The sequence below is a fragment of the Zosterops lateralis genome (genome assembly GCF_965231275.1).
Source record: "Zosterops lateralis genome assembly, chromosome: 39".
Classification (NCBI taxonomy): Eukaryota; Metazoa; Chordata; class Aves; order Passeriformes; family Zosteropidae; genus Zosterops; species Zosterops lateralis.
This window is the reverse complement of record NC_139799.1, coordinates 431,308-444,387: the sequence shown is the minus strand read 5'-3', so window position 1 is coordinate 444,387 and position 13,080 is coordinate 431,308. Positions and strand designations below refer to the sequence as shown.

The 13,080-nt window shown below is 47.7% G+C and overlaps 1 protein-coding gene and 1 long non-coding RNA gene across 3 annotated transcripts; both read left to right on the top strand.

Annotated features, from left to right (window-relative positions):
* The first annotated feature begins 31 nt into the window (after positions 1-31).
* On the top strand, positions 32-5,103 carry NOP9 (NOP9 nucleolar protein). Its single transcript, XM_083882268.1, has 6 exons — positions 32-260; positions 1,929-2,288; positions 2,942-3,091; positions 3,498-3,639; positions 4,099-4,288; positions 4,931-5,103. Exons 1-6 carry the CDS (start codon positions 116-118, stop codon positions 5,090-5,092), a joined length of 1,149 nt encoding a protein of 382 aa, XP_083738394.1. The 5' UTR covers positions 32-115; the 3' UTR covers positions 5,093-5,103.
* A 562-nt stretch (positions 5,104-5,665) lies between these two features.
* On the top strand, positions 5,666-8,990 carry LOC310921951. 2 transcript variants are annotated; one of them, XR_014592244.1, is made up of 4 exons: positions 5,666-5,767; positions 6,444-6,647; positions 7,380-7,485; positions 8,374-8,990. It is a non-coding gene; the product is annotated as an uncharacterized lncRNA (long non-coding RNA). The 2 variants fall into 2 exon arrangements; XR_014592245.1 differs by lacking the exon at positions 5,666-5,767 and having other exon boundaries at positions 5,871-6,647.
* Positions 8,991-13,080: the final 4,090 nt, after the last annotated feature.

Genomic DNA, 13,080 nt, shown 5'->3' with positions numbered 1-13,080 from the left:
TAGGCGTGGCAATAGTTGATTGACAGGCGAGGCCGTGGGAGGGCGCGGCCAACGAAACCTCGCGAGATTTCCCGAGACTTGGCGCCGTTCCCGCCCTTTTCCCCGCCCACCCAAAATGGCGGCGCACACGGAGTCCCCCCCCGGGCCCGGCCTGTCGCGACAGGGGCGACAATCGCGGCCTCGCCTCGATCCCGACGGCGCCGAGTATTTCCGGAGAGCCCTGGAGATGCTGGAGGAGGGGCTGAGCGAGGAGGAGCTCGGTGAGGGAGGGGTTGGAGGGGTCCCTAAGGGGGTCTTGGGGGGTTTGTGAGGGGATTTGGAGGTCCCTGAGGGGTTTAGGAGGAGTTTGTGAGGGGATTTGGGGATTTATGAGGAGATTTGAGGGTCCCTGAAGGATTTAAGGGGAGTTTGTGAGGGGATTTGGAGATTTATGAGGGGCTTTGGGGCTCCCTGAAGGATTTAAGGGGAGTTTATGAAGGGGGTTTGGAGATTTATGAGGGGCTTTGGGGGTCCCTGAGGAGATTGAGGGGTCCCTGAGGGGATTTGGGTATTTATGAGAGGATTTGGGGTGTTTATAAGGAGGTTTAGGGGTCCCTCAGGAGATTTTGGGGATTTATGAGGGAATTTTGGGGATTTATGAGGAGATTTTTGGGGTTTATGCGGAGATTTTTGGGGTTTATGAGGAGATTTGGGGGTTTCTGAGGGAATTTGGGCATTCCCTGAGAGGTTTAGGGGTCCTGAGGGAATTTAGGGAAGATTTGGGGGAGATTTATGAGGGTTTGGGGCATCCTCGAGGGGATTTTAGGGGTTTATGAGGGAATTTGGGGGTTCCCTGAGGGGGTTGGGGGGGTCCCTGAGGGAATTTTGAGGGTTTATGAGGAAATTTTAGGGACTTATGAGGAGATTTGGGGGGTTTATGAAGGAAATTTTGGGGTCTCTGAGGGGATTTTGAGGTGCCCAGAGGGATTTGGGGGTCCCTGAGGGGATTTAGGGAGGATTTGGGGGGGATTTTTGATGATTTGGGGCATCTATGTGGAGATTTTGGGGGTCTATGAAGAAATTTTTGGGGTTTCTGAGGAAATTTTAGGGATTTGTGAGGAAATTTTGGGGGTTTGGGGAAGATTTTGGGGTTCCTGAGGGGTCTGGGGGTTCCTGAGGGAAATTTGGGAGGTTTGGGGGGGGGGGTTTATGAGAGTTTGGGGGGTCCCTGAGGGGATTTTGGGGTTTGTAAGGAAATTTTAGGGATTTATGAGGAGATTTTGAGAGTTTATGTGGAGATTTTGGGGGTTTCTGAGGAGTTTAGGGGGGTCCCTGAGGGGATTTTGGGTTTTTTTTGGAGGGGTTTGGGGATTCCTAAAAAGTTTGGAAAGGTTTTTAAAACCTTTTAGGGAATTTCTCTCCCCTAATTCCCGTTTCCCTCCCTAATTTTCCGCATTTTGGGGGTTAATTCCCTTTTTCTTTCTCCTGACTCTCATTTTTTGGGTTTAATTTCTATTTTCTCACTGCAAATCCCCATTTTTTGGGTTTAATTCCCATTTTCTTTCTCCCATCCCCCATTTTTTGGGTTTAATTACCATTTTCTCACTGCAAATCCCCATTTTTTGGGTTTAATTCCCATTTTTTCACTCCTAACTCCCGTTGTTTCCCATTTTTTCCCCATTTTTTCTCCAATTTTCCCATTTTTCCCCCATTTCCCGCCATTTTCTCTCTTCCAGCCGCCATTTTGTGTCTCCCAGTTTCCCGCCATTTTCTCCCCTCACAATTTCCCGCCATTTTCTCCCTCATGATTTCCGCCATTTTGTCCCTCCCAGCCGCCATTTTCTCCCTGTCTTTTCACCGTTTTTCCCCATTTTTTCACCATTTCGCCCCATTTTTTCCCTCCTAACCCCCACATTTTGTTCTCTAACCCGATTTTCTCTGTATCCCAGGTTTATTTATCCCCCAGGTCCTGTCGGAGGCCGCCCGCTGGGGCCCCGCGCTGCCCCTGGACCCTCGTGGCTCTCGGCTGCTGCTGCTGCTGCTGCCCCGCGCCCCCCCGGCCCTGCTGCCCCCTCTGCTGCTCTCGGGGGTCCCGGGCCACCCTCGGGGGTCCCGAGTGCTGGAGGCCGCCCTGGGGAGGGTCCTGGCCCTGCTGGGGGAGGGGCGAGCCCTGGGGGAGCCCCTGGAAGAGGCTCTGGGGGCTCTGGGGAGGCTCCTGGGGGAGGATTTGGGGGGCTCAGCCCGAGACCCCAACGGGAGCTTCGTGCTCAGGGCTCTGCTCGGGGTCCTGGGGGGAGAGATGTTCACAGGTGAGAGAAATTTGGGGGGGAATTGGGGGGATTTGGGGGGTTCAGGGTGAAATTTGGGGAGTTTTGGGAGTTTTTGAGAGGGAATTCAGGGAGTTTGGGTGGAATTTGGGGATTTGGGATGGAAATTTGGGGGGAATTTGGGGATTTGGGGGGAATTTATGGGGATTCAGGGGGAGTTTGGGCAATTTTTTGAAGTTTTTTTGGGGAAGTGTGGGTGTTTTGGGGAGTTTGGCAGGGAAATGTGGGGATTTGGGGAGTTTTGGGGATTTTGGGGGGAGTTTTGGGGATTTGGGCGGGACATTTGGGTTTTGGAGGGGAAATTCGGGGAGTTTTGGGAGATTTGGGGAGTTTTTGGAGGGGTTTCGGGAGTTTGGAGGGGATTTTGGGAAGCTTGCAGGGGAAATTTGGGGATTTGGGGGGGAAATCTTGGGAATTGTGGGGGTTTGGGGGGAAATTTTGAGAATTTGGGGAGGAAATTTGGGGATTTGGAGAGAAATTTGGGGATTTGAGGGGGAATTTGAGGATTTGGGGGGTTTGGGAGAAAATTTGTGGGTGAAATTTGGGGGTTTGGAGGGGAAATTTGGGGATTTTGGGGGGAAATTTGTGGGTTTTGGGGGATTTTCCCCTCCCCAATTTCTGCCCCTCCCTTTCAGTCCCTCCCCCCAAGGGGGCGGAGCCAAAGCCAAAGAAGGTGGAGCCAAAGGCAAAGGGGGCGGGGCCAAAGGTAAAGGGGGCGGAGCTTCCCCCCTCGTTCCGCCCCCTGCTGGAGGAGCTGGCCCAGGGACTGGAGCAGGAAATGCCAAGTGAGAACCTAAAAACCCCAAAATAACCCCAAAAAAACCCCAAAACACCCTAAAATCATCCCCAAAACCCCAAAATTACCCCTAACCCCGCAAAATCAGCCCAATACCCACCCAAAAACCCCCAAAATCACACCCAAAACCCCAAAAACCGCTCCAAAATCACACCCAAAATCCCAAAAATCACCCCCAAAATCCCCAAAATCAACCCAAAACACCCCAAAATCCAAAAAAATAAACCCAAAACACTCCAAAATCCTAAAACATCACCCCAAAATCCCAAAAATCCAGCCCAAATCAGGAAGAATCACCCCCAAATCCCCAAATTTTCCTTGAAATCCCTGAACTTTCCCCTAAAATCCCCAAATTTCCCCCAAAATCCCCAATTTTTTCCCTAAATTCCCCCCAGACCTGCTGACCCCGCCCTGCGCCAGCCTCTGCCTGCAGGGGGCGCTCTGGGCCCTGCACCGCAGCCAATCGCCTTCCTGCGCCCGCTTCTGCCGCACCCTGATTGGCTGCCTCAGCCAGGATGGCCCCGCCCACGACCAGAGGTGAGCGCTGATTGGCTGCCGCCTCCGCTGCTCTGTGCTGATTGGCTGGAGGTTCCTGGTGGTGTTTTCTGATTGGTTGTAGGCTTTTCACTGCTGTTTTCTGATTGGCTGGGAACTTCCAGACTTTGTTTCCTGCCAACTCCTCCCCCATTGGCCACGCCCTTTTCTGTGATTGGCTGCAATCTGCCCTGATTTGGGCGGGGCCACATTTTCTATTCCCTGATTGGCCACTCCTTATGATCGCCTATGGGTGCTGTGCTTTGATTGGTTGTTGTTTCTGATTCCTTTTCTCTGATTGGCTGGTCAGCTCAATTCCTTTTCCCTGATTGGTTACGCCCTGTGGATCCTTCGTTCTGATTGGCCACTGCTCTCGATCCCAGTTCTGCAATTGGCTGCTGTCTTAGATCCGTTTTCTCTGATTGGCCGCTTCCCCTAATCCCTTCTCTCCGATTGGCCCAGCCCGCTGCTGACGTCACTCCATGACCCCGCCCGTTCCCGCCTCCTGGAGGCGGCCATGACAGTCATGGACCCCCCGGGGCTCCGGGAGCTCTTCCGGGATCACCTGAGGGGTCACCTGAGGGGCGTGGCCTTGCACCGAGTGGCCAATCACGGGCTGCGGCGCCTGCTGGGCCACGCCCCCGAGGACGTGGTAGGTGGGGCTTAAATATGCAAATTAGGGGCGGGGCTTAACAGGTAAAGGGCTTAGAGGGATGTAAAAGGGGTGGGGCTTAAATGGGTGGGGCTTTTTGGGGGCGTGGCTTAAAGGGGAGAGGTCTGAAAGGGCAGAGCTTAAGGGGGAGGAGTCTAAAATATGATTGGGTGGGAAATGGGGGTGGGGCTTAAAGGGGAGTGGCCTAACAGGAGGATCTCATTGGCTGGAAGGTGGTGGGTGGGGCTTGGATATGTTAATTAGGGGTGGGTGGGGCCTTATTTGGTGCATGGAGTGGGTGGGGCTTAAAGGAAGAATCTCATTGGTTGGGAGGGTGGTGGGAGGAGCTTAGAGGGATAGAATGTGAAGTGGGAGGGGCTTAAAAGGGCTGTGCCTGAAGGGGGAGGATTTGATTGGCTGAGAATTAAATGGGAGGGGCTTAAAGGGGTGTGGTCTAAAAATAGGAGGCGCTTAAGGGGAGGTGTGGCTTAAAGGGAAATTCCTATTGGTCAGATGGGTTGTGGGAGGGCGTGGCAGCCTAAAGGGGTGGGGCTTAAATGGGTGAAATTTTTAATTAGATGGGATTTAATTGGCTGGAGGGAGTTTGAGGGCGTGGCTAATCCAAGGTGGGTGTGTCCACAGGTGTCAGAGGTGCTGTTGGAGGTCGGCCCCGCCCTGGGGGAGGTGCTGGCCCAGGGCCACCCCGGGGTGGTCACCGCCCTCCTGGGGGCGGCCCGGAGACACCCCAAGCTCCAGGGGGAGGCGCTCAGGTGGCTCTTCCAGGTGGGACACGCCCCTTTGTGAAAAGCCACACCCCTTTTTCCTCCTAAACCACACCCATTCTGATTTTTGTTAAGCCACGCCCCCTTTGTGTTAGACCCCACCCATTTCAAACAACATTTCTTTCTGTGATGTCATGTTCTGTGACGCCAAGCCACGCCCCCTTTTTCACCCAAGCCACACCCATTTTTGGGTGTGGCCACACCCTTTTCTTAAGCCCCACCCACTTAAAAAAATCCTAAATAAATCACATTTTTCTGCACCGCCCCACCCCTTCAAGCCACGCCCCTTTCCCATCATCCCCTGCAGTACTGGGCCAGACCCATTCTCTTAAGCCCCGCCCCTTTTAACTTCAATATTTTTAAGCCCGGCCCCTTTCCCATCAGCCTTTGCAATTTTTTGGCCCCACCCTTTTTATTAAGCTCCTCCCCTTTTCATTATGCCCCGCCCCTTTTGCCATAGACTTTTCTAAACCCCTCCCCTTTATCATTTAGTCCCACCCCTTTTGACCTCACCTTTTTAAGCCCCTCCCCTTTTATTAAGCCCCACCCCTTTTGACTTTTATTTCTCTAAGCCCCGCCCCTTTCCCATCAGGCCTTGCGGTGCTGGGCCCCGCCCCATCACCCCCATTGTGTCACCGCCCTGCTCCAGCTCCGCCCCCTGGAGGGCGGGGACAGCCAGGAGGGGGCGGAGCCTCAGGTAAAAGGGGCGGGGCTTATGTAAAAGTGTGAGAAAAGGGGAGGGATTTGATTGGCTGATGTTAAAGTGGGCGGGGCTTAATGGGGAAGGGGAGGGGCCTGGGAAAGGGGTGGGGTTTAAAGTGGGCGGAGCTTTGGGTAAAAGGGGTGGGGCTTAATGGGTTGGGGACAAAGGGAGGGGCCTGTGAATGGGTGGGTCAAAAGTGGGCGGAGCTTTGTGTAAAAGGGGTGGGGCCTAAATGGGACAGTTTTAAAGGGGGCGGGGCTTGAAGGGGCAGGGCCTGAATGGGATTAATTTTCCTGCCAATTTTTTACTGATTTAAATTTGGGTTTTTATTTCCCTTTTTTTTCTTCCCTGATTTTTTTTTTTTTTTTGTCATTTACTTTATTTCTCTTCTCACCCCAAAATTATTTTTTTTCCTTCAACCCCCCCTTTTTTTTTTTCTCTATTTTTATCCCTTTCTTTTTTCTTTTTCTCCTTTTATTTCTCCTTTTTTCCCCCATTATTTCCCCCTAAAAATCCCTTTTATTTTTCCCATTTCCCCCCCAAAAAAATCCTATTTATTTTTTTTTTTTTTCCCCCATTTTTCCCCATTATTTCCCAAAAAAATCCTTTTTATTTTCCCCATTTTTCCCCAAAAAATCCCATTTTTCCCCTTGTTCAGCCCGTCCCCGAGGTGTCTCTCTGGGGGTCTCTGGCGCTGCAGGAGCTGCTCCATTTCGGGGACCCCTCCCCAGTTTTGGGGTCTCTGGGGGCGCTGCCCCCCCCGGCCCTGCGGGGGCTGTGCCTGAGCCCCCCCGGGAGCCGCCTCTGGGAGGCGCTGCTGAGCTCCCCCAGGGTGCCTAAAAAGGTCCAGAAAAGACTCATCAGGAAATTAAAGGTAATTAAAATAATTAAAATTTATTTGGGATAAAAATTTGGGGTTTTGGGGAAAAAAATCTGATTTTTTTTCTGATTTTTTAGTGAAAAAATTGAATTTTTCGTGAAAAAAATTGGATTTTTTGGTAAAAAAATTCTGATTTTTCAGTGAAAAAATTCAGATTTTTCGGCAAAAAAAAAAATTCAGAATTTTTGGAAAAAATATCTGATTTTTTTAGTGAAAAAATCCGATTTTTCAGTGAAAAAATTCAGGTTTTTCAGCAAAATAATCCTGATTTTTGAGGGGAAAAAATCTGATTTTTTTTTTCTGGCAAAAAAATCCAATTGTTTGGCAAAGAAATCCCGATTTTTGGGCAGAAAAATTCTGATCTTTTTTCTGGCAGCAATTCTGGATTTTTCCCACACCCTGGGAATAAAAAAATTCTTGATTTTCCCATAAAGATTTCTCAATTTTGATTGAAAAAATTCTCAAGTTTTTCTATTTAAAAATTACCATTTTTTTATTAAAAACTTATTAATTTCCCATTAAAAATTTCCCAATTTTTTTTCATTAAAAATTCCCAATTTTCCCATTAAGAATTCAAAATTTTCCCCATTAAAAATTCCCATTTTTTCGATTTAAAAATTCCCAATTTCCCAATTTAAAAATTCCCAATTTTCCCATTAAAAATTCCAATTTTTCCCATCGAAACTCCCCATTTTTTCCCATTAAAATCCCATTTTTTTCCCGCAGGGTCATTGGTCAGTTCTGGCCCAAGACCGAAGCGGGAGCCGAGTGCTGGACGCGGCCTGGGCCTGGAGTGACCCCGGGCACAGGAATGAAATGGCCACTGAACTCGGTCTGGGGGAATTTGGGGGAAAAAACGGGATTTTTGGGATTTTTTTGGATTTTTTGGGAATTTTTTGGGGCATTTTTAGGGGTTTAAATGGGATTTTTGGGGCATTTTTAGGGGTTTACATGGGATTTTTGGGAGATTTTTAAGGAGTTTAAATGGGATTTTTTGGGGGATTTTTAAGGAGTTTAAAGGGGATTTTTGGGGTGGATTTTCAGAGAATTTTGGGGGGAGTCCGGAGAGGGATTTGGGGAAAAAATTGAGATTTTTGGGGATTTTTTGGGGCATTTTTAGGGGGTTAAATGGGATTTTTGGGGAATTTTCACGAGTTTAAAGGGGATTTTTGGGGTGGATTTTCAGAGAATTTTGAGGGGAGTCCTGAGGGGGATTTGGGAAAATTTAGGAGAAATTTGGGATTTTTGGGGATTTTTTTGGAATTTTTTAGGACATTTTTAGGGGTTTAAATGGGATTTTTGGGGGATTTTTGATGGATTTTGGGGGTTCCTGGGCCTGGAGTGACCCCGGGAACAGGAATGAAATGGCCACTGAACTCGGTCTGGGGGGAATTCCTGGGATTTTGGGACATTTTGGGGAAAAATTGGGATTTTTGGGAATTTTTGGGGATTTTTTGGGATTTTTTGGGAATTTTTTTTGATTTTTTGGGAATTTTTTGGGAATTTTTGGTGCGTTTTAAGTGCTTTAAATGGGATTTTTGGGTGGATTTGGGTGGATTTTGGGGTGGATTTTGGGTGAATTTTTGGGTAAATTTTGGGCGAATTTCAGCCAATTTTGGGGGTATTTTTGGCTCAATTTCTGTGGGATTTTTTGGATTTATTTCCTGATGTTTTTTGTATTATTTTCCCACAATTTTATGGTTTTTTCTCCCATTTCCAGCCCCCCACCTGTCGGAGCTCCTGCGGGACCCCCACGGCCGCGGCGTCGCCCGAAATTTGAGTTTGGAGCTTTTCCTGAGGGACAAAAAGGGGTGGAGCCAAAACCTCCGGGGGGCGGGGCCAAAGGGGCGGGGCCTCAAACTCTGACCACGCCCCCCCAAGCCCCTCCCACTTTTACAATGTCATTTTATAATTAAAATTTTTATTTATGAACATTCGTATTGTCTATTATTTAAATGAAAAGGGGTGTGGCTTAATGGGAAAAGGGGCGTGGCCTGAAGTTCTGACCACGCCCACAAAGCATCGGGTAACCCCCGCCCCCTTTTATTGTAATTTTATAATTAAAAATTTTATTTATAAACATTTTGTGTTTGGTCTTAATTAGAATAAAAAGGGGTGTGGTTTAATGAGAAAAAGGGCGTGGCTTAAAGTGTTGACCACGCCCACAAATCATCAGGACACGCCCCCAATCTTCCCCCCCTTTTTATTGGAATTTTATAATTAAAATTTTATTTATAAACATTTAAGATTCTTCTAAATTTGAATAAAAAGGGGTGTGGCTTAATGGAAAAGGGGTGGGGCCTTAAGGAGTGGCCACGCCCATAAACCATCAGGACACACCCCAAGCCCCTCCCACTTTTACAATGTCATTTTATAATTAAAAAATTTATTTATAAACACTTGAGTTTCTGATTAAATTAAATTAAATTAAATTAAATTAAATTTAAAAGGGGCGTGGCTTAATGGAAAAGGGGTGGGGCCTTAAGGAGTGGCCACGCCCATAAACCATAAGGACACTCCCCATAAGCCCCGCCCCCTTTAATTCTAATTTTATAATTAATTTTTTTTATTTATAATTGTTTCTTTCCCCTCGATTCAAATGAAGGGGTGTGGCTTAATGAGAAAGGGGTGGAGCTTAAAGGGGGGAAATGGGCGTGGCCACAATATTATTACTAGAAAGGGGCGTGGCTTAAAAGGGGAGGGGCTTAAAGAATGGGTGTGGCTATAGTGGGCGTGGCTTAGAGCACAATGGGTGTGGCTTTGATGGAAATGGGGCGTGGTTTGGGTGGTAGAAATGTGGGCGTGGCTTAAATGAAGGGGGCGTGGCTTGAGAGTGATTTCTGGTAAAGTGGGCGGGGTTTATTTGGGGAATGGGCGTGGCTTAAGGGGACTGGGTGGGGTTTAAAGGGACTGGGCGTGGCTTAAGGGGATTGGGAGGGGTTTAGTTGGGATTGAGCGGGGCTTAATATGATTGGGTGGGATTTCAAGAGAGTGGGCGTGGCTTAGGAGGGATTGGGTGGGGTTTAAAAGGACTGGGCGTGGCTTATGAGGATTTGGGCGTGGCTTAATGGCAATTGGGCGAGGCTTAAGGGGACTGGGAGGGGTTTAAGGGGATTGGGCGGGGTTTATTTGTAAGTGGGCGGGGCTTAATGTGATTGGGAGGGGTTTGACGAGATTGGGCGTGGCTTAGGAAGGATTGGGTGGGGCTTAAAGGGAAACTGGGTGTGGCTTCATTGAGATTGGGCGTGGCTTAAGGAAACTGGGTGTGGCTTAATAGGTCTGGGCGTGGCTTAAGGGGATTGGGCGTGGTTTATGTTAATTATTTGAGTTTACAGGTTGGGCGGGGCTCAGGCAGCCTGGGCGTGGTTTATTCGAAGTGGGCGTGGTTTTCCCACCCAAGGGGCGTGTCCCGGGGCGGGGGGCGGGGTCAGTGCCCGGCCCGGGGCTCGGGGGGTCCCTCCAGGAGGGGCCGGAGGGCTCCGGACACCCCGAGCAGGGCCTGGCCCAGGGCGCGGGTCAGCGCGGTCAGGACCCGGAGCAGCTCCCTGGGGGGGAAAATAATAAAATCAGCACAAAAACCATCAAAATCAGCCCAAAAATACACTCAGGGACCCCAAAAAACCCAAAAATACACCCAGGAAACCCAAAAAAAACCAAAATCACCCCAAAATACATCAAAATCACCCCAAAAAAATCAAAAACCCCAAAATCACCCCAAAAAATACACTCAGGGAACCCAAAACCCCCCAAAATCACCCAAAAAAAAAATCCCAAAATCGCTCCAAAAACCAGCAAAAATCACCCCCCAAAAAAACCAGAGCAGTCAGCACCTGGAGCAGCTCCCAGGGAGGGAGAAAAATACCCAAAATCACCACAAAATACACCAAAATCACCCCAAAAATACACTCAGGAACCCCAAAAACAGCGAAATCGGCACAAAAAACGCCAAAAACACCCCAAAAATACACTCAGGGACCCCAAAAAACCCAAAATCACCCCAAAAACCACAAAAAACCACCCTAAAATACTCTCAAATCACCCCAAAAACCATCAAAAACACCCCAAAATCACCAAAAATCACCCCAAAAACACACTCGAGGACCCCAAAAAACCCAAAAATACACCCAGGAAACCCAAAACCTCCCAAAATCACCCTGAAAATCATCAAAAACATCCCAAAAACCCCAAAAACACACTCAGGGACCCCAAAACCCCCAAATATCACCCCAAAAATCTACTCAGGAACCCCAAAAACCCCAAAACCACCCCCCAAAAAAACACCCAAAAATCCCTCAAAACCACCCCAAAAACCATCAAAAACACTCAAAAAAACCCCCAAAATCATCCCCAAAAAAACCACTCGGGGACATCAAAACCCCCCCAAAAAAAACCCCCAAAATTCCCCCCAAAATCCCCCCGAATGTCCCAAAATTCCCCCAAAATTTTTCCCCAAAATCCCCGAAAATTCCCCCCCAAATCTTCCCCAAATTTTTGGATTTTTGGGTGATTTTGGGGCAGATTTTGGGATGAATTTTGAGCAGATTTTGCGCAGATTTAAATCACATTTCAGCACAAATTTTGACCCAATTTTGGGACTTTTTTAACCACATTTTGACCCGATTTTGGGGTGATTTTTGGATGAATTTTGAGCAGATTTTGGACTAATTTTGGGGTGATTTTTGGGCTGATTTTGAGCAAAATTTGAGGTCATTTTGGGATGATTTTGGGATGAATTTTTGGGTAATTTTTGGGCTGATTTTGGGCCAATTTTGACCAGATTTTGGGGTGATTTTGGGATTAATTTTGAGCAGATTTTGGGCAGATTTTGGGATGATTTTGGGATGAATTTTGAGCAGATTTTGGGCTGATTTTGAGCAGAACTTGGGGTGAATTTTGAGCAGAATTGGGGCAGATTCAAATCACATTCCACCACAAATTTTGACCCAATTTTGTCACTTTTTTAACCACATTTTAACCTGATTTGGGGCTGATTTTGCCCCGATTTTGGGGCTGATTTCGCCCCAAATTTCACCATTTTTATGTTTATTTTTTACCTGAACACCCTCTCAGGGCCCAGCGCCCCCAGGTCCCAGCGAACCCCCCGGATTTGAGCCGCCACCCGCAGCCGCCCCCGGGGGTCCCCCTGGGCCACCAACAGCGACAGACGGGCAACCTCGGGGGGTCCCTCGGGATTGGGGGGACCCTCGGGGGGCACAGACAGCTCCCAGCTCGGGGGGGCCTGCGGGAAAATGGGAGTCAGGGTTTGGGGGATTTTTTGGAATTTTTTTGGAATTTTTTTGGGAATTTTTTGAGATTTTTTTTGGGATTTTTTAGGGATATTTTTGGAATTTTGGGGGGATTTTTTGGGGATTTTTTGGGGGATTTTTTGGGATTTTTTGAGATTTTTTGGGGATTTTTTGGGGATTTTTTTGGAATTTTTTGGGAATTTTTTGAGATTTTTTGGGTATTTTGGGGGGATTTTTGCGTGATTTTTTTTTGGAATTTTTTTGAGATTTTTTTGGGGGATTTTTTTGGATTTTTCGGGGATTTGGGGATTTTTTTGGGATTTTTTGTAATTTTAGGGGGATTTTTTGAGAATTTTTTGGGGATTTTTTGGGATTTTTGGGGGGGATTTTTTAGGGATTTTTTGAGGATTTTTTTTGGAATTTTTGGGGAATTTGAGGGGTCTGAAAGGGGTTTTGGGGGAATTTTTTGGGAATCTTGGGGGATCTGGAAGGGGATTTGGGGGGTTTGAAGGGATTTTTGGGGGGATTTTGGGGAGATTTTAGGGGAATTTTAGAGGATTTTTGGGGGTGTTTGGGGGGGATTTGGGTGGAATTTGGGGGGATTTGGAGGAGTTTGGGGAATTTGGGGGATTTTGGGATGATTTGGGGAGATTTGGGGGGTCTGAAAGGGATTTTAGGGGGATTTTGGGGGGATTTAGGGGGCCTGCGGGACAAATGGGGCTCAAAAATGGGGTGACTTTGGATCAATTTTGGGTCAATTCCAGGTGATTTTTGGGGTGATTTTGGTCCAATTTTTTGGCTGATTTTGGGCTGATTTTGTGCTGATTTTTGGGTGATTTTGGGCTAATTTTTTTTCCCGATTTTTTGGCTGATTTTGTGCTGATTTTTGGCCAATTTTTGTGCCGATTTTTGGCTGATTTTGGGCTCATTTTGGGCTGATTTTTTGGTGATTTTGTGCCGATTTTGGGTTGATTTTTTGGTGATTTTGGGCTGATTTTTGGGCTGATTTTGGGACCGATTTTGAGTCAATTCCAGGTGACTTTTGGGCTGATTTTTGGGCTGATTTTGGGTCAATTTAAGGGGGATTTTTGGGCTGATTTTTGGTCAATTCCAGGTGATTTTTGGGGTGATTTTTGTCCAATTTTTGGGGCGATTTTTGGGTATTTTGGGCCATTTGTAAT

Bases quoted from the DNA above. Each gene is read 5' to 3' on its own strand.
- NOP9 (XM_083882268.1), top strand. From the start codon at position 116: ATGGCGGCGCACACGGAGTCCCCCCCCGGGCCCGGCCTGTCGCGACAG. The intron at 2,289-2,941 runs GTGAGAGAAATT...CCTCCCTTTCAG, and splicing joins GGGGGGAGAGATGTTCACAG to TCCCTCCCCCCAAGGGGGCG. The intron at 3,640-4,098 runs GTGAGCGCTGAT...CGATTGGCCCAG, and splicing joins GGCCCCGCCCACGACCAGAG to CCCGCTGCTGACGTCACTCC.